The 25,624-nt window shown below is 39.7% G+C and overlaps 1 protein-coding gene and 1 pseudogene across 2 annotated transcripts in view; one reads left to right on the top strand and one right to left on the bottom strand.

The window, feature by feature from the left end:
- The window catches only part of TEX11 (testis expressed 11), a 399,429-nt gene that overhangs the window by 45,689 nt on the left and 328,116 nt on the right, over positions 1-25,624 (top strand). For both annotated transcript variants that reach the window (XM_055266828.1, XM_055266827.2), the window contains 3 exons: positions 8,828-8,907; positions 16,198-16,278; positions 16,373-16,492. In XM_055266828.1, coding sequence (XP_055122803.1) covers positions 8,828-8,907; positions 16,198-16,278; positions 16,373-16,492 — 281 coding nt within the window. The remainder of the gene's footprint in view (positions 1-8,827; positions 8,908-16,197; positions 16,279-16,372; positions 16,493-25,624) is intronic.
- On the bottom strand, positions 11,977-12,579 carry LOC129475022 (WASH complex subunit 3-like; annotated as a pseudogene).

Here is a 25,624-nt window from a genome sequence, read left to right as displayed (position 1 = left end):
AAGCTAGATAAACAATAATTTAAAAATTTATAAATGTCAGAGGGTATAACCCCGTGTTTATCTAAAGTCAATTCAATTTCAGGCTGTGAGTAGAGCAGAGTAAAGCGGATGTTCAAAGGTATCAGTCACCAATTATGTAACCAAGATGTTTATAATATAGAGAGGTCAAGAACAGGCTGGTGAGAAGACAAGATGGAGCAACAGCAACAAAGAAAACATCTTTATATGGAAGTAGCATTCTGTTTCAGCCTCAGCTGCCTTTGGCTTGAAGACTTATTGGTGATAACTATAAATAGCTGGATTACGAATGTCAGGATTGGAGCAGACAAAGTTCTTAGACTAAGATATTTCCCACACAAGGACCAGGATATTTCAGGCCAAGGGAGTAATTTTTTTTTGAGACAGGATCTGGCTCTGTCACCCAGGTTGGAGTGCAGTGGTGCAATATTGACTCACTGCAACCCCTGCCTCCTGGGCTCAGGTCAACCTCCTACCTCAGCCTCCCGAGTAGCTGGGACTACAAGGCATGTGGCACCACACCCTACTAATTTTTGTATTTTGTAGATACAGATTTTGCCATGTTGCTTAGGCTGGTCTGAAACTCCAAGGGAGTAATGTTTTTCAAAAAGGTTATGGCCATTTTGAAATGTTGCTATGAAGTTAAGGAAGGTGATCTTTGGGAGTGCAGTTTTAGTAAAGTGGTAAGGATGCAAAACAGATTGCGGACATTTAAGGAGATGAGTGAGTGGCAAGACAGTAGAGCTAGTAGACAGACTTTTCAATTCAAGAAGTTTGTCAATCAAAGGAAGAGGAGAAACGGGATGCAAGCTTGAAGCATAGTGGGGTTAGTTGATTTTTTTTTCAAGGTAAGGAGATGGGTACGTTTGAAGGTAGAGAAGAAGGAATAAGTTGAGAGGGAGGTACTCAAGATACTTTTAGAAAGGGGCAATAACTGAGAGATCAGAGTCTGAAAATACTGAAGGATTAGCAAACTTTGGAGCTTTGGAATAAAGAAAGGAAACATTTTCTTTTTCTTTATTTTATTTTATTTCACTTTAAGTTCTGGGATACGTGTGCAGAACATGCAGGCTTGTTACATAGGTATACATGTGCCATGGTGATTTGCTGCACCTATCAACCCGTCATCTAGGTTTTAAGCCCCGCATGCATTAGGTATTCGTCCTAATGCTCTCCCTCCCTTTGCCCCCACCCGCTGACAGGCCCCGGCGTGTGATGTTCCCCTCCCTTGTCCATGTGTTCTCATTGTTCAACTCCCACTTATGAGTGAGAACATGTAGTGTTTGTTTTTTTTGTTCCTGTGTTAGTTTGCTGACGGTGATGGTTTCCAGTTTCATCCATGTCCCTGCAAAGGACGTGCACTCATTCTTTTGTATGACTGCATAGTATTCCATGGTGTATATGTGCCACATTTTCTTTATCCAGTCTATCATTGATGAGCATTTGGGTTGGTTCCAAGTCTTTGCTATTGTAAATAGTGCTGCAATAAACATGTGTGTGCCTGTGTCTTTACAGTAGAATGATTTATAATCCTTTGGGTGTATACTCAGTAATGGGATTGCTGGGTCGAAATGGTATTTCTGGTTCTAGATCCTTGAGGAATCGCCACATTGTCTTCCACAATGGTTGAACTAGTTTACATTCCCACCAACAGTGTAAAAGCGTTCCTATTTCTCCGCATCCTCGCCAGCATCTCTTGTTTCTGACTTTTTAATGATCGCCATTCTAACTGGAGTGAGATGGTACCTCATTGTGGTTTTCATTTGCATTTCTCTAATGACCAGTGATGATGAGCTTTTTTTCATATGTTTTTTTGGCCGCAAAAACATCTTCTTTTGAGAAGTGGCTGTTCATATCCTTCGCCTACTTTTTGATGGGGTTGTTTGTTTTTTTCTTGTAAATTTGTTTAAGTTCCTTGTAGATTCTGGATATTAGACCTTTGTCAGATGGATAGATGGCAAAAATTTTCTTCCATTCTGTAGGTTGCCTGTTCACCCTGATGATAGTTTCTTTTCCTGTGCAGAAGCTCTTTAGTTTAATTAGATCCCATTTGTCAATTTTGGCTTTTGCTACAATTGCTTTTGGTGTTTTAGTCATGAAGTCTTTGCCCATGCCTATGTTGTGAATGGTATTGCCTACATTTTCTTCTAGGGTTTTTATGGTTTTAGGTCTTCTGTTTAAGTCTTTAATCCATGTTGAGTTAATTTTTGTATAAGGTGTAAGGAAAGGATCCAGTTTCTATTTTCTGCATATGGCTAGCCAGTTTTCCCAACACATTTATTAAATAGGGAATCCTTCCCCCATTGCTTTTTTTTTCTGTTAAGTTTGTTGAAGATCAGATGGTTGTAGATGTGTGGTGTTATTTCTGAAGCCTCTGTTCTGTTCCATTGGTATATATATATATATCTGTTTTGGTACCAGTATCATGCTGTTTTGGTTACTGTAGCCTTGTAGTATAGTTTGAAGTCGGGTAGTGTGATGCCTCCAGCTTTGTTCTTTTTGCTTAGGATTGACTTGGCAATGCGGGCTCTTTTTTGATTCCATATGAAATTTAAAGTAGTTTTTTCTAGTTCTGTGAAGAAAGTCAGTGGTAGCTTGATGGGAATAGCATTGAATCTATAAATTACTTTGGGCAGTATGGCCATTTTCACGATATTGATCTTTCCTATCCATGAGCATGGAATTTTTTTCCATTTGTTTGTGTCCTCTCTTATTTCCTTGAGCAGTGGTTTGTAGTTCTCCTTGAAGAGATCCTTCACATTCCTTGTAAGTTGCATTCCTAGGTATTTTATTCTCTGTGTAGCAGTTGTGAATGGGAGTTCACTCATGATTTGGCTGTCTGCTTGTCTATTATTGGTGTATGGGAATGCTTGTGATTTTTACATATTGATTTTGTATCCTGAGACTTTGCTGAAGTTGCTTATCAGCTTAAGGAGTTTTTGGGCTGAGATGATGGGATTGTCATCTGCAAACACAGACAATTTGACTTCCTCTCTTCCTAATTGAATACCCTTTATTTCTTTCTCTTGCCTGATTTCCCTGGCCAGAACTTTCAATACTGTGTTGAATGGGAGTAGTGAGAGAGGGCATCCTTGTCTTGTGCCAGTTTTCCACAGGAAAGCTTCCAGCTTTTGCCCATTCAGTATGATATTGGCTAAGGGTTTGTCATAAATAGCTCTTATTATTTTGAGATATGAGAGTTTTTAGCATGAAATGGTTTTGAATTTTATTGAAGGCCTTTTCTGCCTCTATCGAGATAATCATGTGGTTTTTGTCATTGGTTCTGTTTATGCGATGTATTACGTTTACTGATTTGCCTATGTTGAACCAGCCTTGCATCCCAGGGATGAAGCTGACTTGATCATGGTGGATAAGCTTTTTGATGTGCTGCTGGATTCGATTTGCCAGTATTTTATTGAGGATTTTTGCATTGATGTTCATCAGGGATATTGGCCTGAAATTTTCTTTTCTGTTGTGTCTCTGCCAGGTTTTGGTATCAGGATGATGCTGGCCTCATAAAATCAGTTAGGGAAGAGTCCCTTTTTTTCTATTGATTGGAATCATTTCAGAAGGAGTGGTACCAGCTCCTCTTTGTACCTCTGGTAGAATTCAGCTGTGAATCTGTCTGGTCCTGGGAGTTTTTTTTTTTTTGGTTGGTAGGCTATTAATTACTACCTCAATTTCGGAACTTGTTATTGGTCTATTCAGGGATTCAACATCTTCTGGTTTCATCTTGGGAGAGTGTATGCGTCCAGGAATTTATCCATTTCTTCTAGATTTTCTAGTTTATTTGTGTATAGGTGTTTATAGTGTTCTCTGATGGTAGTCTATTTCTGTGGGATCAGTGGTGATAGCCCCTTTATCATTTTTATTGTCTATTTGATTCTTCTCTCTTTTCTACTTTATTAATCTGGCTAGCAGTGTATCTATTTGCTTAATCTTTTCAGAAAATCAGCTCCTGGACTCATTGATTTTTTTGAAGGGTTTTTCCTGTCTCTGTCTCCTTCAGTTCTGCTCTGATCTTAGTTATTTCTTGTCTTCTGGTGGCTTTTGAATTTGTTTGCTCTTGCTTCTCTAGTTCTTTTAATTGTGATGTTCGGGTGTTGATTTCAGATCTTTCCAGCTTTCCGATGTGGGCATTTAGTGCTATAAATTTCCCACTTACCACTGCTTTAGCTGTGTCCCAGAGATTCTGGTATGTTGTCTCTTTGTTCTCATTGGTTTCAAAGAACTTCATTATTTCTGCCTTAATTTCGTTATTTACCCAGTAGTCATTCAGGAGCAGGTTGTTCAATTTCCATGTAGTTGTGCGGTTTTGAGTGAGTTTCTTAATCCTGAGTTCTAATTTGATTGCACTGTGTTCTGAGAGACTGTTTTGATTTCCGTTCTTTTGCATTTGCTGAAGAGTGTTTTACTTCCGATTATGTGGTCGATTTTAGAATAAGTGCTATATGGTGCTGAGAAGAATGTATATTCTGTTGATTTGAGGTGGAGAGTTCTGTAGATGTCTATTAGGTCTGCTTTCTCCAGAGCTGAGTTCAAGTCCTGAATATCCTTGTTAATTTTCTCTCTTGTTGATCTGTCTAATATTGACAGTGGGGTGTTAAAATCTCCCACTATTATTGTGTAGGAGTCTAAGTCTCTTTGTAGGTCTCTAAGAACTTGCTTTATGAATCTGGGTGCCCCTGTATTGGGTGCATATATATTTAGGATAGTTAGCTCTTCTTGTTGAATTGATCCCTTTACCATTATGTGACGCCCTTCTTTGCCTTTTTTGATCTTTGTTGGTTTAAAGTGTGTTTTATCAGACTAGGATTGCAACCCCTGCTTTTTTTGTTTTCCATTTGCTTGGTAGATCTTTCTCCATCCGTTTATTTTGAGCCTATGTGTGTCTCCGCGTGTGAGATGGTTCTCCTGAATACAGCACACTGATGGGTCTTGACTCTTTATCCAATTTGCCAGTCTGTGTCTTTTAATTGGAGCATTTGGCCCATTTACATTTAAGGTTAATATTGTTATGTGTGAATTTGATCCTGTCATCATGATGCTAGCTGGTTATTTTGCTCGTTAATTGATGCAGTTTCTTCATAGTGTTGTTGGTCTTTATATTTTCATGTGTTTTTGCAGTGGCTGTTACTGGTTTTTCCTTTCCATATTTAGTGCTTCCTTCAGGAGCTCTTGTAAGGCAGGCCTGGTGGTCACAAAATCCAACAGCATTAGCTTGTTTGCAAATCTGTTTTGCTTGTGAAGCTTATTTTGGCTGGCTATGAAATTCTGGGTTGAAAATTCTTTTCTTTTTTTTTTTTTTTTGAGATGGCGTCTTGCTTTGTCGCCCAGGCTGGAGTGCAGTGGCATGATCTTGGCTCACTGCAACCTCTGCCTCCTGGGTTTGAGTGATTCTTCTGCCTCAGCCTCCCAAGTGGCTGAGACTACAGGCATGTGCCACCATGCCCAGCTAATTTTTTCTTTTTGTATTTTTAGTATAGACAGGGTTTCACCGTATTTGCCAGGCTGGTCTCGAACTCCGTGATCCACCCACCTCGGCCTCCCAAAGTGCTGGGATTACAGGTGTGAGCCACTGCACCCAGCTGAAAATTCTTTTCTTTAAGAATGTTGAATATTGGCCCCCACTATCTTCTGGCTTGTAGGGTTTCTGCAGAGAGATCCACTGTTATTCTGATGGGCTTCCCCTTTGTGGGTAACCTGACCTTTCTCTCTGGCTGCCCTTAATATGTTTTCCGTCGTTTCAACCTTGGAGAATCTGATGATTATGTGTCTTGGGGTTGCTCTTCTTGAGGAGTATCTTAGTGGTGTTCTCCATATTTCCTGAATTTGAATGTTGGCTTGCCTTGCCAGGTTGGGGAAGTTCTCCTGGATAATATCCTGAATTGTGTTTTTCAGCTTGGTTCCATTCTCCCTGTCACTTTCAGGTACACCAATCAATCGTACGTTTGGTCTTTTCACATAGTCCCATATTTCTTGGAGGCTTTGTTTGTTCCTTTTCACTCTTTTTTCTCTAATCTTGTCTTCACGCCTTATTTCAGTAAGTTGGTCTTCAATCTCTCACATCCTTTCTTTGCTTGATTGATTTGGCTGTGGATACTTGTGTATGCTTCACGAAGTTCTCCTGCTGTTTTTCAGCTCATCAGTTCATTTATGCTCCTCTCTCAATTGGTTATTCTAGTTAGCAGTTCCTGTAACCTTTTATCAAGGTTCTTAGCTTCCTTGCATTGGGTAGAACATGCTCCTTTAGCTCAGAGGAATTTGTTATACCCACCTTCTGAAGCCTACTTCTGTCAATTTGTCAAACTCATTCTCCATCCAGTTTTGTGCCCTTGCTGGAGAGGAGTTGCGATCATTTTGAGGGGAAGAGGCATTCTGGTTTTTGGAATTTTCAGCATTTTTGCACTGTTTTTTCTTCATCTTCGTGGATTTATCTACCTTTTTGATCTTTGAGGCTGATGATCTCTGGATGGGGTTTTTGTCTGGGGGTCCCTTTTGTTGTTGATGTTGTTGCTTTCCATTTGTTAGTTTTTCTTCTAAGAGTCAGGCCTCTCCTCTGCAGGTCTGCTGCAGTTTGCTGGAGGTCCATTCCAGACTCTGTTCACCTGGTTATCACCAGTGGAGGCTGCAGAACAGCAAAGATTGCTGCCTGCTCCTTCCTCTGAAAACTTTGTCCCAGAGGGGCACCAGCCTAACGCCAGCTGGAGCTCTTCTGTATGGGGTTTTTCTTGACTCCTGTTGGGAGGTCTCTCCCAGTCAGGAGGCACGGGGGTCAGGGACCCACTTGAGGAGGCAGTCTGTCCCTTGGCAGAGCTTGAGTGCTGTGCTGGGAGAATCGTCCTTGTCAGGATCAGCTGCTCTCTTCAGAGCCGGCAGGCAGGAAAGTTTAAGTTCACTGAAGCTGTGCCCACGGACGCCCCTTCCCCCAGGTGCTCTGTCCCAGGGTGATGGGAGTTTTTTCTATAAGCCGCTTACTGGGGCTGCTACCTTTCTTTCAGAGATCCCTGCCCAGTGAGGAGGAATCTAGAGAGGCAGTCTGGCCACAGCCGCTTTGTTGCCCTGTGTTGAGTTCTGCCCAGTCTGAACTTCCCTTCTTCTTTTTTTTTTTTTTTTTTTTTGAGTTGGAGTTGTGTTCTTATTGCCCAGGCTGGAGTGCAATGGCATGATCTCAGCTCACTGCAACTTCCGCCTCCCAGGTTGAAGAGATTCTCCTGCCTCAGTCTCTCTAGTAGCTGGGATTACAGGTATGCACCACCACTCCTGGCTAATTTTTTAAATTTATTTTTATTTTTACTAGAGACGTGGTTACACCATGTTGGTCAGGCTGGTCTTGAACTCCTGAGCTCAGGTGATTTACCCACCTCAGCCTCTTAAAGTGTTGGGATTACAGGTGTGAGCCACCATGCCCAGCCAAAAAGAAACATTTTCAAAAATTTTCAAAACTGGAAATTCAGGTCAGTATAAATATATGATTAGTAATTATTTTACCAAAAGTGTTTTTTTAGAACAAATTAATTTTGTGAAGTGATGAATAAATTTTACACTTTATTATGGGCAATAAAAATCTGACCATTTCAATTACCCTGTAATTTCCGCTAGACAAATCTCTTTTTCAAAGGACTATTAATTAGAAGTGGTGTTAGCATAGGTAGAATGGCTGCTGACATCTAACATAAAGGTGACTAGTTCATTTATTTGTGAAGCTGTTTTTTAAAACTTGAATATTTTTTATGCTGAAACAAACTAGAGAAATAAAGAGGTTATAATTATTCAAACTTCCCTATTTTCAGGGAAAATGAGTTATATAATGAAGTATTCTGTGTTTTCTAAATTATACTTTAAGAACTGTTCTGACATCTACAGAAAAGAGTATGTTTAGGCCAGGTGTGGTGGCTCACACCTATAATCCCAGCACTTTGGGAGGCTGAGGTGGGAGGATTGCTTGAGCCCAGGAATTTGAGGCTGCAGTGAGCTATGATCATGCCACTGTGTTCTAGCTTGGGCGAGTGACAGAGCTAGACCCTCTCTCTACAGAAAAAAATATATATATATTTAGAAAATTTCACATTTTAGGAGAAAAATAAAAAACTATTCTGATGTCCGGAGATTTTGTCAGATCTTGAATAGCTTTAGGTCAATTGAATTTAGAATTATTTTTCTGTTAACATGGTATACACAAGAGCATCATGTGGAATTAGGTATTTTTAGTGAGTCTTTGGGACTTAGGACCTTAAGAAATTAAAATTTAAGTATTAAATATCTCTCTGGGCCAGGCGTGGTGGCTCACACCTGTAATCCCAGCACTTTGGGAGGCCGAGGCGGGTGGATCACCTGGGGTCAGGAGTTTGAGACCAGCCTGGTCAACATGGTGAGTCCCCGTCTCTACTAAAAATACAAAAATTAGCTGGACGTGGTGGCGCATGCCTGTAATCCCAGCTACTCGGGAGGCTGAGGCAGGGGAATCACTGGAACCCAGGAGGCGGAGGCTGTAGTGAGTCAAGATCATGCGTCACTGCACTCCATCCTGGGCGACAGAGTGAGACTCCGTCTCAAAAATAAATAAATAAATAAATAAATAAATAAATAAATAAATAAATAAATCTCTTACTGAAACATTCAGTAAATGATTCATTTAATAAGTTTTAGGTCATTTAGTTTTGAAAATTGATTTTTTTAAAAGGCCTTTACAATTTTTAATTTTAATAACAACAAAACTGGCTTCCTTTCAATCATCTTTTCTCTGTTGGTGTATATAAAAGGAGAATGAATGTTTTGTGTTTATCATTGTCTAATTACTGTTTTGCAGTACATTATGTTGCTTGCAAGTTGCTGAGTATGTGTGAAGCCTCATTTGCCTCAGAACAAAGTATTCAACGACTGATTACGGTAAGTCTTAATTTAGGAGAAAGTGGAGATGAAATGAGATGGTTGTTACTTCTACGAAAATGATTAAAGTTAGTGTGAAACTGGAAGGGGGTTGAATCGTTTAGTGCTATCCTTTTTTGATGGTGTTCCTTTTCAGTGTTCCTTTTATAATGGTATATCTACTACAGTTAAAGTTCTCCGAATACTGTAGTTATTACAGTGGTCCAGTGAACCGAATACTGAACTTATAATTCTGGGTTGATGATTTATTTTTTACTTTTCTCACCTCTAACTTGATAGAGTAACTGTTTCTTCATCTAAGGGAATGGTAATACTTAGTTCTAAATGAGCTTTTCAAATGAAAAATTTGAAGCACTAAGTAAATAAGGAAAAGGGTACAGGATTTGAAGTCTCAAGACCTAGGTTAGGTCTGCCACTTACTAGCTATGTGACATTGGAAGATTACTTAGTTTTTTCTTTTGTAAAATGAAAATAGTAATATCTACCTTAGAGTGTTATAGAGTTAAAATTAGAGTTTTTGTGAAAAATACTTTGTAAACTATAAAATATATGTGTAAATACATAGTGGTAGAATTTGTCCATGTAAAATGCTTCAACGACAGTCTGATAAATCCTGTATCATATATAATATGATAAAACTGAGTTGAATGCAGGGTTCACCTTGTGTGTTTTCCTTCTCTCAAAGATCGTAGCCACTCCAATGCCTTCACACAGTTATATTTTGCCCAGCTTTTAGGGTTGTTTAGAGTGGGACAGTCAGTTTGAATTGAGCTATTCCATCATGGCTGAAAGTGGAAGTCTTCCTCTTACATTTCTGTTATTTAAAATATTTTTTCCTTATAATTTTTATTTTGAGAGGGAGTCACCCTGGATGGAATGCAGTGGTGCGATCTGGGCTCGCTGCAACCTCCATCTCCTGGGTTCAAGCAGTTCTCCTGCCTCAGCCTCCTGAGTAGCTGGGATTACAGGCATGCGCCACCACACCTAGCTAATTTTTGTATTTTTAGTAGAGACAGAGTTTCACCATGTTGGTCAGGCTGGACTTGAACTCCTGATCTCAGGTGATCTGCTCACCTCGGCCTCCCAAAGTGCTGGGATTACAGGCATGAGTCACTGCGCCTGGCCTAAAAGATTAATTTTTTAAACATTTATTTCCACCCCCCAAAATACAAATGTATGTTTATGTAAAATTAAATTGTTCAGAAAAGCAATTAAAGTAATAAAAAGTGATTTTCTGCTCCATCTATCTGTTCTCTCTCTCTTTTTTTTTTTTTTGACAGGATTTCACTGTGTTGCCCAGGCTGGAGTGCAGTGGTGTGATCTCGGCTCACTGCAGCCTCCACCTCTCGGGTTCAAGCGATTCTCCTGCCTCAGCTTCCCGAGTAACTGGGATTACAGGTGTTTGCCACCATGCCCAGCTAATTTTTTTTTTTTTTTAACTAGAGACAGGTTTTCACCATGTTGGCCAGGCTGGTCTCGAACTCCTGACCTCAAGTGATCCACCCGCCCCGGCCTCCCAAAGTGCTGGGATTACAGGAGTGAGCCACCACACCCAGCCCTATCTGTTCTCTTGCTCCTTAGAGGCAAATACATTTTTTTAGTGGAAAAATATTTTTCCCAGGGTTTTAAAATATTTTATTATGTAAAAAAGCTCAAACATATATAAAACAGGTAAGACAGTACAATGATTCCCTCCATTTACCCATCACTCAGCTAGAGTAATCATCAACTCATGGCCACTCTTGTTTCTTCTATATCTCCTCAAATAGAAACCCCCTGGCCCCACTGGATTATTTTTATTATTTTTTATTTTTTTGAGATAGAGTCTCGCTCTGTCACTCAGGCTGGAGTGCAGTGGCACGATCTCAGCTCACTGTAACCCCTGCCTCCTGGGTTCAAGTGATTCTCCTGCCTCAGCCTCCCAAGTAGCTGGGATTACAGGCGCCCACCATCACACCCGGCTAATTTTTGTATTTTTAGTAGAGACGGGGTTTCACCATGTTGGCCAGACTGGTCACGAACTCCTGAGCTCAGGTGATCCGCCCACCTTGGCCTCCCAAAGTTCTGGGATTATAGGCATGAGCCACCGCGCCTGGCCAACCCACTGGACTATTTTGAAGCAAATTCAACATGTATAATTTTGCCCATAAATATTTCAGTGTGTGTTTCTAAAAGACAATGTATTTTTTTTCAGCTTGTAAATGCTTAATTTTTTTAAACATAGAGGATGCTTGGTGGTGTATATGTGGCCATCTGATGTTTTTATGACTAAGAGAGTTCAATCTCTTATAGAATGTAAATGTACCCCTACATGTTTATTTATTTATTTTCTATTTTTCCGTAAATTATTGGGGTACAGGTAGTATTTGGTTACATAAGTTCTTTTTTTTCTTGAGATGGAGTCTCACTCTGTCGCCCAGGCTGGAGTGCAGTGGCATGATCTTGGCTCACTGCAACCTCTGCCACCCGGATTCAAGCAATTCTCCTGCCTCAGCCTCCTGAGAAGCTGGGATTACAGGCCACTGCTCCTGGCTAATTTTTGTATTTTTAGTAGAGGCGGAGTTTCACCATCTTGGCCAGGCTGGTCTTGAACTCCTGACCTCGTGATCTACCTATCTTGGCCTCCCAAAATGCTGGGATTACAGACGTGAGCCACTGCATCCGGCCATGAGTAAGTTCTTTAGTGGTGATTTGTGAGATTTTGGTGCACCCATCACCCAAGCAGTATACAAGCCATCGTATTTGTAGTCTTTTATCCCTTGCCCCCCTCCCACTCTTCCCTCCAAATCCCCAAAGTCCATTGTATCATTGTTATGTCTTTGCATCCTCCTAGCTTAGCTCCCACATGTCTGTGAGAACATACGATGTTTGATTTTCCATTCCTGAGTTACTTCACTTAGAATAATAGTCTCCAATCTCATCCAGGTCACTGCAAATGCTGTTAATTCATTCCTTTTTATGGCTGCATAGTATTCAGTTGTATATATATACCACAGTTTTTTTATCCACTTGTTGATTAATGGGCATTTGGGTTGGTTCCACGATTTTGCAATACACATGCACATGTAATTCTTGTCAAAATTAAGCTTAGTCACTAAAAGAAGATTCGCTATCTGAACTTTGTTCTGCAGTTTTTTCACTTTCACCATCAGGCACTGGAGCACCTGACCTCTCAAGAAGATCCGGGTCTAGTCCTTCTGATACCATTTTGTTTCTTATTGCCATCACTGGTACACTCACTTGAACCATTTTGAGATATATGACATATCTTGAATCTTTGCTACAGTTAAGATATTTCCTGCTGATACTTGACTTTCCTGTGGTCCAGAGTCTTATGTACTGTCCTGTTGTGATTACTCTGAGGTGACTTCAGAATGTGATCCATTTGTGACACTAAGGGCACTTAAAGGAGATACTTCAAATGTGACATCATCTAGGCCTGGTATAGATGACAACTTTGCATCTACAATATTGAGAATTGTTTCAATTTGCTGGATACCAAGATAAAGGTTTGCCAGTTTCTCCTCACTAAATGTAGAAGAGCGGTTGAGGAACTATACAGTGTGCACCACAATTTGGTTTAGAAAAGCCACCATTCTTTTCTGTTGAATAGGAGGCACCTTGATCAAGTCTACGCCTGACTCCCATGAGAGGAAGCCCATCTTTATCCATCTCCTCAAGAGGCAGGGGACCCAGGACTCACCCAGGAACTCCTCCCAGATGGGGCCTGCCCAACCCCGTAATCGTGTCCCAGTGCTTCCCCATGTCTCCCAAGACAACGTATTTTTATATTCAACAAACCCAGTTCACTTTACCACACCTGATAAAACCTAACAAAGATTTCCCCAAATCAAATATCTAGTCCTCCCACCCCCTCTCCAATTGGTTTCTTAAAATCAGGACCAAAGATAATCCATACTTTGTATTTTGTTAATATGTCTGTTTTAATGAAACTACATGTTTTCTTCTCTTTTAAAAAAAATCTGTTGAACGGATTTATTTGTTGAAGAAATGAGGTTGTCCTATAGAGTTTTCTAAATTCTGGGTTCTGGTGCTTCCTCATGGTGTCACTTAATAGTCCATCGTTTCCTTTAACCCTTGTTTTCTGTAAACTTACAATTAGCTCTAGAAGCTTGTTCTGATTCAGGTTTTATTTTTGTCAGAATAATTTATAGGCAGTATGTTTCTGAATCCTTGGATTCAACCAATCATAGATTGAAAATGTTACCAAAAAAGTCTTAAAAAGATAACAATACAATAAAAATAATTCCCCCATTTTCTTAGATAAATGGTAACATTCCATATATACTCTTCTTCACCTGATTTTTTTCCCCTCATTTAACATTATATCCTAGGGATTACTCCATAGAAATATATAGAGATATTCCTCATTTTTAATAGCTGTATTTCAATTGCTGTATGTACCTTATTATGCTCAACCAGCCTCCCCTGATGGACATTTGGGTGCTGCAATGAATTGCCTTGTGCATATGTCTTTGCCACTTTTAAGGCTATTACTATAACCATTTCTGTTTTCACTCTCATGGTTCCCTCTATGTATCTTAGTCATATGCTTGTATCACTGTATTGGTTTGCTAGGGCTGCCATAACACAATATCACAGGTTGGTTGGCTTAAACAACAGATATTTATTTTTTCACAGTTTTGGAGGCTAGAAGTTCAAGATTAAGGTGTCAGCAAGTTTGATTTCTTCTGAGTACTCTTTCCTTGGCTTTCAGATGTCCACCTTCTTGCTGTGTCCTCTCACATGGCCTTTCCTCTGTGTGTGCTCATTTTTCGTGTCCATTTGTGTGTCCAAATTTCCTCTGGTTATAAGGATACCAGTCAGATGAGATTAGGGCCCTCCCTAATGGCCTCATTTTAATGCAATCACTTCTTAAAGCCCCCATCTGCAAATACAGTTACATTCTGAGGTGATGGAGGTTAGGGCTGCAGTGTATGATTTTGAAGGGACATAATTCTGCTTGTAACAATAACTAATTCTTTTTTTTTTTTTTTGAGACAGAGTCTCACTCTGTCGCCCAAGCTGGAGTGCAGTGGCATGATCTCAGCTCACTATAACCTCCACCTTCTGGGCTCAAGTGATTCTTGTGCCTCAGTCTCCTGAGTAGCTGGGGCTACAGGCATGCACCACCACGCCCAGCTAATTTTTCGTATTTTTAGTAGAGATGGGGTTTTGCCATGTTGCCCAGGCTGGTCTCAAACTACTGAGCTCACGCTATCCACCCGCTTCAGCCTCCCGAAGTGCTAGGGTTACAGGTGTGAGCCACCATGTCTGGCAAATAACTAATTATTGATTTATCTGCTTTATTTATGATCTATTTATTTGCTATTATGATGGATGAGGATTTATCTCATATTATATCATGTTACCTCCCCATCCCCTCTCAATTTTTGTTACTTATATTATACTATTTTAAATTTATCTGTTGGCTGTCTTTTAAAACTTTAAATTATATATATTTTTATATACACACATATAATCTTTTGTATATATGTATATATTTCAAAAGTATACTTTTTTTTGAGACAGGGTCTTGCTCTGTCACCCAGGCTAGAGTGCAATGGCGCGATCTTGGCTCACTGCAACCTTGGCACCCCGGGCTCAAGCAATCCTCCCATCTCAGCCTCCCAAGTAGCTGGGACCACAGGTGTGCACCACCATGCCCAACTAATTTTTTGTATTTTTAGTAGAGATGGGGGTCTCACCGTGTTGCCCAGGCTGGTCTCGAACTCCTGAGCTTAAGAAATCCGTCCACCTCGGCTTCCCAAAGTGCTGGGATTACAGGCATGAGCCACGGCGCCTGGCCTAAAATAACATATACATTTTTTTTTTTTTTTGAAACAGGGTCTTGCCTGTCACCCAGGCTGGAGTGCAGTGGCGTGATCATGGCTCACTGCAGCCTTCACCTCCCAAGCTCAAGCAATCTTCCTGCCTCAGCCTCCCTAATAGCTGAGACCACAGGTGTGCACCACCATGCCCAACCAATTTTTAAATTTTTTGTAGAGACAGGGTCTTGCTATGTTATGTTGCTCAGGCCGGTCTCGAATTCCTGGCCTGAAGTCATCCTTTCACTTCAGCCTCACAAAGTGCTAGGATTACAAGCGTGAGCCACACCATGCTCAGCCCTAAGTCATTTATTTAAACTTTTCTTTCTTTTTTTTTTGTTAAAAAAATCAAATTTGGAGTTTATCTCTTTACTTGCTACTTTGTGAGGATATTTCCATTCTTTCTTTAACCTTGGAATATTTCCATTCTTTCTTTCCCTTTAACCTTCCACCTTCTGTCACCTCTAACATTTGCATTTTTGGCTTTGTTGATCCCAAATAATGAAAACTGAAAGGCATGTTATTGATTGTGACTATTATTTAACTCTGTGGATTATAATTTCATATCTCTGTATGTTTCCATCTGCTAGCTCTCTCAATTCTATTTTCTCAGTTATTCTGTTTGTTGAGTGTGATGTCCTTTCATGGCATTCGTTTCCCTCAATTGTTTGGTAATTCTTGCTAATATTTGATTTGAAATTGTGTGATGATCTTCTATGAATATTGTATCACACTGTGTACTATAACCTGAATCCAGTGACTGATGAAGAGGTAGGACTGGATGTTTTTCATTAACCTGTGTTGTCAGCCACCTAGAACTGTTTCTGTCCAGCCAAAGTAATTGTACTCTCTGTTCCTTTCTGGAGAGGAGGGAGGAAGACACCTTTCTTGGGCAGGCCTACTGTCTGATGTTCCTACTGTTCGCATCCAGGGCCGTTTCCACATTTTGCATTTTTGTGCATGTTGGGATATCTACCAGTTACAATACTGTGAGCTCCTTCAGTGAGACTGGAATGTAAAAGTACTTAATAAACATTTGTTGGATTAATCCAAATTTTATTGCAGATGGAATTAAAAACTAGAACCCCAGTAGTCTAATGCTTATCATATACCTTTCTTCAAGTATGTGAAGCATTAAGTTTTCAGAACTTTCTCTTCCTGTCTAAGTTACCTCAACGTTTTCTTTTAATATTTCCTCAGAAGATGTGTTTTTAAGTCTATTAATTTTTGCTATTATTTTTGTCTTTATGACCATTTCTCTTAAATTGTGGAGTTCAAAGTAGAACACAGAACTCTAACAAATGCTAACTGTTGCTTTTTGTTTTCTGTGAGTTATATGACTGAATATGGACAGAGGATTCAATATTTTCTCCAGTATTCCCCAACCAATCTGGGGGAGGTATGAATTTTTAAAAATTATTTTCTAATTTCTCTCTTCTAGATGAATATGAGAATAGGAAAAGAATGGTTGGATGCTGGAAATTTTATAATCGCTGATGAATGTTTTCAAGCTTCTGTGGCCGTAAGTTACCACTGATTTTTAGCTGAGGCAATTATTAGTAGTAACATCTGTGGTTATTCTCATTGTTACATTGTACTGTGGTTTCGTTTTCCAGAGTCTGGAGCAATTATACATCAAATTAATTCAAAGGAGCTCCCCTGAGGCTGACTTGACCATGGAGAAGATTACTGTTGAGAGAGACCACTTCAGAGTGCTTTGTTACCAAGCAGAGTCAGTAGGTATCATGGGCACCAGGGTCTTCCAGTGGGGCATTTTCCATATGTAAAAGTAAAAGTGATGATATATAGCCTATTGGAAGAAAGTCGGATGTCACTGGCCTTTTATAAGATATTAATTTGACCTTTTTATCTCTGTTATATCTGAAGGTGATGTTATTAATGCCGATTGGAATCTATGGGGTGGCTAAGGGTGAGAAGACTGATATACAGCTAAACATCATTTTCACCCCCTGCATGTAACATCTGTCATTTATTTATGGCAACAATCCCTACTTGAAACACCTGTCTCTGTGACTCTCTCTTACATTCGCAGTCTGCCTAAAATATTTGCCTGAAAAGAGCCTTCTCATTTGCAGTTGTTCTGAGTTGTCTATTGATGCTTTCTAAAAGTCTGCTGCGATCACACACTGTTTAAAGTTATACTTTACCTCTGTTTATCTTGTGGGTTTCCTCCTTTTGCCATCATACACTTAGGTGTGCATTTGAGCTATGATGAGTTTGCTTTCTGTTATTACACAATTCTGGAAATGAAAAATCCCCAGCTGGGCATGGTGGCTTATGCCTGCAATCCCAGCACTTTGGGAGCCTGAAGTGGAAAGATGGCTTGAGCCCAGGATTGGAGACCAACCTGGGCAGTATAGTAAGACCCCCATCTCTACCAAAAAATAAAAGTAAAAAATTAGCCAGGCTTGGTGGTGTGCACCTGTAGTTCCAGCTACTAGGGAGTCTGAGGCAGGAGGATCCCTTGAGCCCAGGTTACAGGGAGCTATGATTGTGCCACTGCACTCCAGCCTGGGTGACAGAGCTAGACTCTGTCTCAAAAAACAAACGAACAAAACAACAACAAAAAAGAAAAGTCCCCTTTTTTATTTTTTAACATATTTACTGAGATATAATTCATATACCATAAAATTCACCCATTTACACTGTATAATTCAGTAATTTAGTATATTCACAGAACTGTGCAATGTTCACCACAAGCTAAGTTTAAAACATGTTTGTTATCCCAAAAAGAAATCCCCATCAGCATTAACAGTCATTCCTCATTGCTTCTGACTCTAGCTCTAGCAACCGTGAATTTATTTTCTGTCTCTCTATATATGCCTATTTTGGACATTTCATATTAATATAATCATGCAATAAGTGGTCTTTTGTAATTAGCTTCTTTCATTTAGCATAATTGTCTTCAAGGTTCATCAGTGTTGTTGCATGTTTCACTGTATGAATATTCCATGTTTTGTTTATCCATTCATCTATTGATGAACATTTGAGTTGTTTCCAATTTCTGTCTATTGTGAATAATTCTAATGTGAACATTCATTTATTGTGTGTGTGTGTGTGTGTGTGTATGTTTTTAATTTTCTGTGGTATATAACTAGGGGTGGAATTGTTGGGTAGCATGGTAACTCTAAGTCTGTGTTTAACCTTTTGAGAAACTGCCAGAATGTTTTCCATAGTGGCTGAACTATTTTATTACACTTCCCCCAGTAGTGTATGAGGGCTCCAACTTCTCTACATCTAAAAGTTTTATAGTTTTAGCACTTACACTTAGATCTGTGGTCCATTTTAAGTAAATTTTCAGGTATAATGTGAAGTAGGGGTCTAACTTCATTCTTTTGCATGTGGCTATTTAATTGTCCCAGTACCATTTATTGAGAAGACTATTCTTTCCCCATATTGAATGACCTTAGCACCTTTGTCAAAAATCAGTTTATCATAAGTGTGAGGGTTTATTTCTGGACTCTTGATTCTATTCCATTTATCTATATGTCTAGCCTTATGCTGGTACCACACTTGTCTTGATTACTGTAGCTATGTAGTAAGTTTCAAAATTGGGAATTGCAAGTCCTCCAGTTTTGTTCTTTTTAAAGAATGTTTGGACTTTTCTGGGTCCTTTACATTTCCATATGAATGTTAGGATCAGCTTTTCCAACTTGTGCACAGAAGCCAACTGGAATTTTGAAAGGGATAGCATTGAATTTATAGAACAATTTGGGGGACATTGTTATCATAAGAATATTGTGTTCTGATCCATGAACATGGGATGTCTTTTCATTTATTTAGGTTTTGTTTAATTTTCTCTCATTTATTTATTTTTATCTTTTTTTTTGTAGAGACAAGGTTTTGCTATGTTGCCCAGGCAGGTATCAAACTCCTGGCCTCAAGCAGTCCTCTCACCTTGGCCTCTCAAAGTGCAGGGATTACAGGTGTGAGCCACTATGCCTGGCCAGATCTATGTGTGGTATTTTTGTTGTTGTTTTAGAGACAGGATCTTGCTTTGTTGCCCAGGCTGGAGTAATGTGGCCCAATCATAGCTCACTGCATCCTCAACCTCCTGGGCTCAAGGGATGCTCCTCCCTCAGCCTCCCGAGTAAGTAGGACTATGGGTGTATGCCACTGTGCCTGGCTAATTAAATAAACAATTTTTTTTTTTTTTTTGTAGAGGGAGGGTTTTACTATGTTGTCTAGGCTGACCTTGAACTCCTGGGCTCAAGTGATTCTCCCACCTTGCCTTCCCGAAGTGCTGGAATTGTAGGCATAAGCCACCGCGACTGGCCAGACCTATGTGTTTTAATTGTCCACAAGCTCAAACTTAAATCAGTGATGTGATGTAACTGCAAAAAAAGCTAGCACAGTCCTAGGCTATGTTAATAGATACATAGTGTCCTCATCTAGGTAGTTAATTCACATTTTGAATATTGTGATAACTTCTAGGCATCACATTTTAAAATCACTGAGTTGGTGTACAAAATATATGAAAAATATTTGGAGAATATAGTGATGTTTGTCTCAGAAAAAGAAGACAGTAGGAATGATAGCTCTCTTTGAATATTTTAAGGACTATTGTATTAAAAAGGAATTAAACTCCACAGGATAGAATGAAGAACAATGGGTAGAAATTATAGGAAGACAGATTTTGGCTTAATGTAAGGAGTAGCCTTTTATCAGTGATAGTAATCCTATAATGGAATAGCTTTCCTGCAAGATTTTAAATCTGTTTTCACTGGAAGTTTGTAAGCAAAGGTGTGAATATCCTAAGAATTATACATTGCAGAAGGAATTCCTTCATTTGGTAGGAAATTTGACTACTATGACCCTTAAGTCCCTTTTAACACCAAGATCCTATGATTTCAGAAAGTCTTGTAGCATTTGTTCAGTGTGGTGGATGTTGATATCTAAATGGCATCTTTATATAGCTGGTTAAAAATGTTAGTTGTTATAATCAGTAATGAGAACTATATAATTCTTGACTTTGATAAGTGATGACATCTTCAGAAGTTGAAGTGAAGGCTAATTCCTTTTGTTCTAAGTTAATTTTTCATTTCTAAGACATTCTCACCATCAGAGTTTATGAGTTTTGTTGATATTTGCTTGGGACAAGACATCTTTAAAATGGCGGTTAATAGCGGTGTTTGATAATGAGTTTTCTCTGTCTTAATAAGGCTCCTGAGAGGCCTTATCTTTCTCTAGGCACCTACCATTTAACCAGTTAGATAATTGCTTTATTATTTATTAAATTATTCAACAGACAAGGAATATCTTCTATGAACAGACTACTATGCTAGGTTTTGTGGAATAATGCAAATAATCACGTATCCTATCCTCAAGGATTATAGTTTAGTTGGTGAGATAAAGGATGCATATACAAGACAGAAAAAATTGGGTACTATAATAGTTGTACAGATAAGTGATCTACATGCAGTGTTCAGTGCTATGTGTGAGTGGAGATGTAATATATGGTCATTTTCCTTAAGAAAACTATAAGCTAGCTTGAGAGATAGGCCATGAATACAGTTTCTAAAACTGGAAAAAGGAAAATATTAAGTGCCAAATGAATGACTTAGGTTAGGTGGGACACAGACTTTGTCTAAAGTGGTCACATGACCTTCCTAACAATTGTTAACATTTTATTTTTCCTCAATCCCTATTCCACTTGCAGGGTGAAGAATACTTTTCTGTGTATGCATGTGCCAGATTACCCTTCTGTAATCTTTTAGAATTGTAAAAATAACTATAGATCTTGGTGTTTCTCCTAATTCCCCATTTCCCTTGGATACTGGCAGTGCCTCTTTCTGCAGTGTGCATCATCTGCAGATGCAAGGGTCATATGTTTTGCTTCTGCTGCCTCCCCTATTTAAAGTGAGACCACTTGTAGAAGCTGACAGGGTCACACTGAGGAAGGGGCTATGAGCTTACCTATAAAGACTGTGATGGAGGCTATCCTGGACATACAAGCCAAGTGAAAGCCAGCTTTCTCTATTATATCAAAGACTTTGGTTCACCATCTTTCCTAGTAGTTAAAAAAAGTAGTAATGTAAAAAAATTAACCTGCATTGTCAGCTTCTAGCATAGTACATAGCATGTAATAGATATTATGTAAATGTGTGTGGTACAAATGAATCTGCTCTCCCCCTATTATTCCTTTCTGATCTTTTTGCACCCCCCATCCTATCAAAAGAGTGATCAGTAGTATGTAAAATATGAAAGACTGAAAAACACCGGTACAGGCAAGTGCTACAAGAGTGTAGAAAAGTGGGGAGATTATTGTGGACTGGGTTGTAGGAGAAGACATACAGGATTTAGAGCATGATTTGAACTTTGAAGGAAGAAATAGACTTAGGAAAGTGGGGAAGAGGGCACAGAATAGTCCAGGCAGAGCAAAGGTTTGCACATGAGCAAAGTCATATAGGCAGAAATGTGCATGCCATGTTTTAGGAACAGTGTGACCAGTTTATCTGAAGGAAAGTATTTTGCAAGGGCATGATGAGTGCTAAGTCTGGAGAAATAAGTAGGGCCAGGCTGAGAAAGCCCAAATATACCTCTTTGAAAAAATACTTTTGATATTTTCCTAAAGGTACTGGGGTGATTGAAAGTGTTTAGGAAGAGGTTTGACGGCACCTAGTGAAGAGTAACCTGTAATCGTATTTAGAATTGATTGAAAAGTGAACAGAATCAAGGCATAGTGTAAGCATGAACTGGTGAAAGCCTGGACTATGGTATTACCAATGAGAATGGGAAAGAAGGGACAGATACAGGAGACATATAAAGGAAGCAATCATTTATGCTCAGTGAGAAGGACTTGAACCATTGACTCTTTGGAGGCAGGAAAGGGAGGATAATAAAGCCTGTTCATTCCACAAACATTTACATGTTGTTGGGAGGTGGGAGAGTATAGTCGAAAGTAGAGCAAACACTGCTAGGCATAGTGGCTCGCACCTGTAATCCCAGCACTTTGGGAGGCCAAGGTGGGAGGATCATTTGAGGTCAGGAGTTCAAGACCAGCATGGGCAACATAGCTAGACACTATCTCTGTGAGAAAAGAAAAAAAATTAGTCAGGCATGGTAGCACATGCTTGTGGTCTCGGCTTCAGGGGAGGCTGAACCAGGAGGATCACAGATTGAGGCTGCAGTGAGCCATGATTACACCACGGCACTCCAGCCTGGGTGATAGAGTGAATCCCTGTCTTTAAAAAATTAAATTTAATTACATTAAAATTTCAAAAAGCAGAGCAAACGAAAAAGAAGGAATACCAGAGATGAAAGAGGACTAGAACAGTGTGGGTCATCCACGAGAAGAGAGCTTGGAGAAAAGGATGATCAACAGTGGCCAGTGCTTCAGAGAAATAAAAGGAAATGAGGTTGGAATAAACACCACTGGACCTGACGTTTAGGAAGATGATGGTGACCATAGAAAGCAGTTTCGGTAGTAAGGTGTCTTAGTTCATTTTGTATTGCTATAATGGCATACTTGAGGCTGGGTAATTTATAAAGAAAAGAGATTTATTCTTGCTCACGGTTCTGCACACTGTACAAGAAGCATATGCCAGCATCTGCTTCTGGCCAGGGACCTCAGTAAGCTTTCAATCGTGCCAAAAGTCGAAGGGGAGCAGGCATGTCACATGACAAGAGAGGGAAGAAGAGATACAGGGGAGGGTGATACCAGACTCTTTCGAACAATGCCATCTTACAGGAACTACTAGAGCAAGAATTCACTGTTACTGTGGGGAGGGAGCCAAGTTATTCATAAGAGATCTGACTCCATGACCTAAACACCTCCCACTGGGCGTTACCTCCAAAACTGGGGCATCACATTTCTTTGTTTTCTTTCTTTCTTTTTTTTTTTTTTTTTTTTTTTTTTAGAGACAGAGTCTTGCTCTGTTCCCTAGGTTGTAGTGCAGTGGCGTGATCTCGGCTCAGTGAAATCTCTGCCTCCTGGGTTCAAGCTATTCTCATGCCTCAGCCTCCCGAGTAGCTGGGATTACAGTCACATGCCACCACGCCTGGCTAATTTTTGTATTTTTAGTAGAGACAGGTTTCGCCATGTTGGCCAGGCTGGCCTTGAACTCCTCGCCTCAAGCAATCCACCCACCTTGGCCTCCCAAACTGCTGGGATTACAGGCGTGAGCGACCATGCCTGACCTGGGGCATCACATTTCAACATGAGATTTGGAAGGGACAAATATTCCAACTATATCATAATAGTAGAAAATAGACTGTAAGGGTTTAAGGACTGAATGGGTGGTGAGGCAATGGAAGAAGTTATGGTGGGAGGTTCTGGGAGGTCAAAACTATTTTATAATAATTCTAAAACATTATTTGCCTATTTTTTGCTGTTTTAGCACTTGCTCTGGTGATGCAAAGCAATGATGGGTAAGATTGTGGGCACTTCGACATGAATCAGGATAGTGGCACTAGCATACAGACTAGTCATCTTTTTATTCATCACTGCTATACTCTTACTTTAAAACTAATGCCAGTTTTAAGACTATACTTTCAGGGATCATTTCTTTTTATTTTATTTATTTATTTATTTATTTTTATTATTATACTTTAGGTTTTAGGGTACATGTGCACAATGTGCAGGTTTGTTACATATGTATCCATGTGTCGTGTTGGTTTGCTGCACCCATTAACTCGTCATTTAGCATTAGGTATATCTCCTAATGCTGTCCCTCCCCCCTCCCCCCAACCCACAACAGTCCCCGGAGTGTGATGTTCTCCTTCCTGTGTCCATGTGTTCTCATTGTTCAATTCCCATCTGTGAGTGAGAACATGCAGTGTTTGGTTTTTTGTCCTTGCGATAGTTTACTGAGAATGATGTTTTCCAGTTTCATCCATGTCCCTACAAAGGACATGAACTCATCATTTTTTAAGGCTGCATAGTATTCCATGGTGTATATGCGCCACATTTTCTTAATCCAGTCTATCGTTGTTGGACATTTGGGTTGGTTCCAAGTCTTTGCTATTGTGAATAGTGCCTCAATAAACATACGTGTGCATGTGTCTTTATAGCAGCATGATTTATAGTCCTTTGGGTATATACCCAGTAATGGGATGGCTGGGTCAATTGGTATTTCTAGTTCTAGATCCCTGAGGAATCGCCACACTGACTTCCACAATGGTTGAACTAGTTTACAGTCCCACCAACAGTGTAAAAGTGTTCCTATTTCTCCACATCCTCTCCAGCACCTGTTGTTTCCTGACTTTTTACTGATGACCATTCTAACTGGTGTGAGATGGTATCTCATTGTGGTTTTGATTTGTATTTCTCTGATGGCCAGTGATGATGAGCATTTTTTCATGTGTTTTTTGGCTGCATAAATGTCTTGTTTTGAGAAGTGTCTGTTCATGTCCATTGCCCACTTTTTGATGGGGTTGTTTTTTTTCTTGTAAATTTGTTTGAGTTCGTTGTAGATTCTGGATATTAGCCCTTTGTCAGATGAGTAGGTTGCAAAAATTTTCTCCCATTCTGTAGGTTGCCTGTAAACTCTGATGGTAGTTTCTTTTGCTGTGCAGAAGCTGTTTAGTTTAATTAGATCCCATTTGTCAATTTTGGCTTTTGTTGTCATTGCTTTTGGTGTTTTAGACATGAAGTCCTTGCCCATGCCTATGTCCTGAATGGTATTGCCTAGGCTTTCTTCTGGGGTTTTTATGGTTTTAGGTCTAACATATAAGTCTTTAATCCATCTTGAATTAATTTTTGTATAAGGTGTAAGGAAGGCATCCAGTTTCAGCTTTCTACATATGGCTAGCCAGTTTTCCCAGCACCATTTATTAAATAGGGAATCCTTTCCCCATTGCTTGTTTTTGTCAGGTTTGTCAAAGATCTCTGCTCACTGCAACCTCCACCTCCTGGGTTCAAGCAATTCTCCTGCCTCAGCCTCCCGAGTAGCTAGCTGGGACTACAGACGGTAGCCACCATGCTCAGCTAATTTTTGTATTTTTAGTACAGACGGTGTTTCACCATGTTGACCAGGCTGGTCTTGAACTCCTGACCTCGGTGATCCACCCGCCTCGGCCTCCCAAGGCACTGGGATTACAGGTGTGAGCTACCATGCCTGGCCAACAAATGTGTTTCTAAAAACTTTTTAAAATTTTGAAATAAGCATAGATTTGCAGGAAGCTACAAAAATAGTAAAGAGAGATCTGTGTACCCTTCACCCAGTTTTTCACCAGTGGCAAAATCTTGCATACATATAGTGCAATATAAAACCAGGAAATAGACATTGATACAATCCACAGACCTTATTTAGATTTCACCAGTTTTACATGAACGCACTTACGTGTGTTTGCGTATGTTTATATAGTTCTATACAATTTCAGCACATGTGTAGGTGTAGATTCATGTTCACTACCACCACCATCACAATCAAGATACAGAACAGTTTCATTACCACACGGATTCTTTACATAACCCTTTTATAGGGATACCCCTTTCCCATCATCCAAAACCTCAGGCAACCAAAACCTAGTCTCCATCTCTATAATTTTGTCATTTTAAGAATATTATATAAATGTTATAATACACTATGTAACCATTTAGTATTGGTTGTTTTCACTCAGCATTTTTTTGCGATCCGTCCTTGTCTTTTTATGTGTTAATAGTTTGTTCTTTTTGTTTGTTTGTTTGTTTTTGAGACAGAGTCTCACTCTGTTGCCCAGGCTGGAGTGCAATGGCGCAATCTCGGCTCACTGCAACTATTGCCTCCTGAGTTCAAGTGATTCTCCTGCCTCAGCCTCCCAAGTAGCCTGAGATTACAGGCATGAGCCACCTTGCCTGGCTAATTTTTTTGTATTTTTTAGTATAGATGGGGTTTCACCAAGTTGGCCAGGCTGGTCTCAAACTC

The sequence above is a fragment of the Symphalangus syndactylus genome, chromosome X (assembly GCF_028878055.3).
Source record: "Symphalangus syndactylus isolate Jambi chromosome X, NHGRI_mSymSyn1-v2.1_pri, whole genome shotgun sequence".
Classification (NCBI taxonomy): Eukaryota; Metazoa; Chordata; class Mammalia; order Primates; family Hylobatidae; genus Symphalangus; species Symphalangus syndactylus.
The sequence above is the reverse complement of the archived record's forward strand: the minus strand, read 5'-3'. Positions and strand labels throughout refer to the sequence as shown.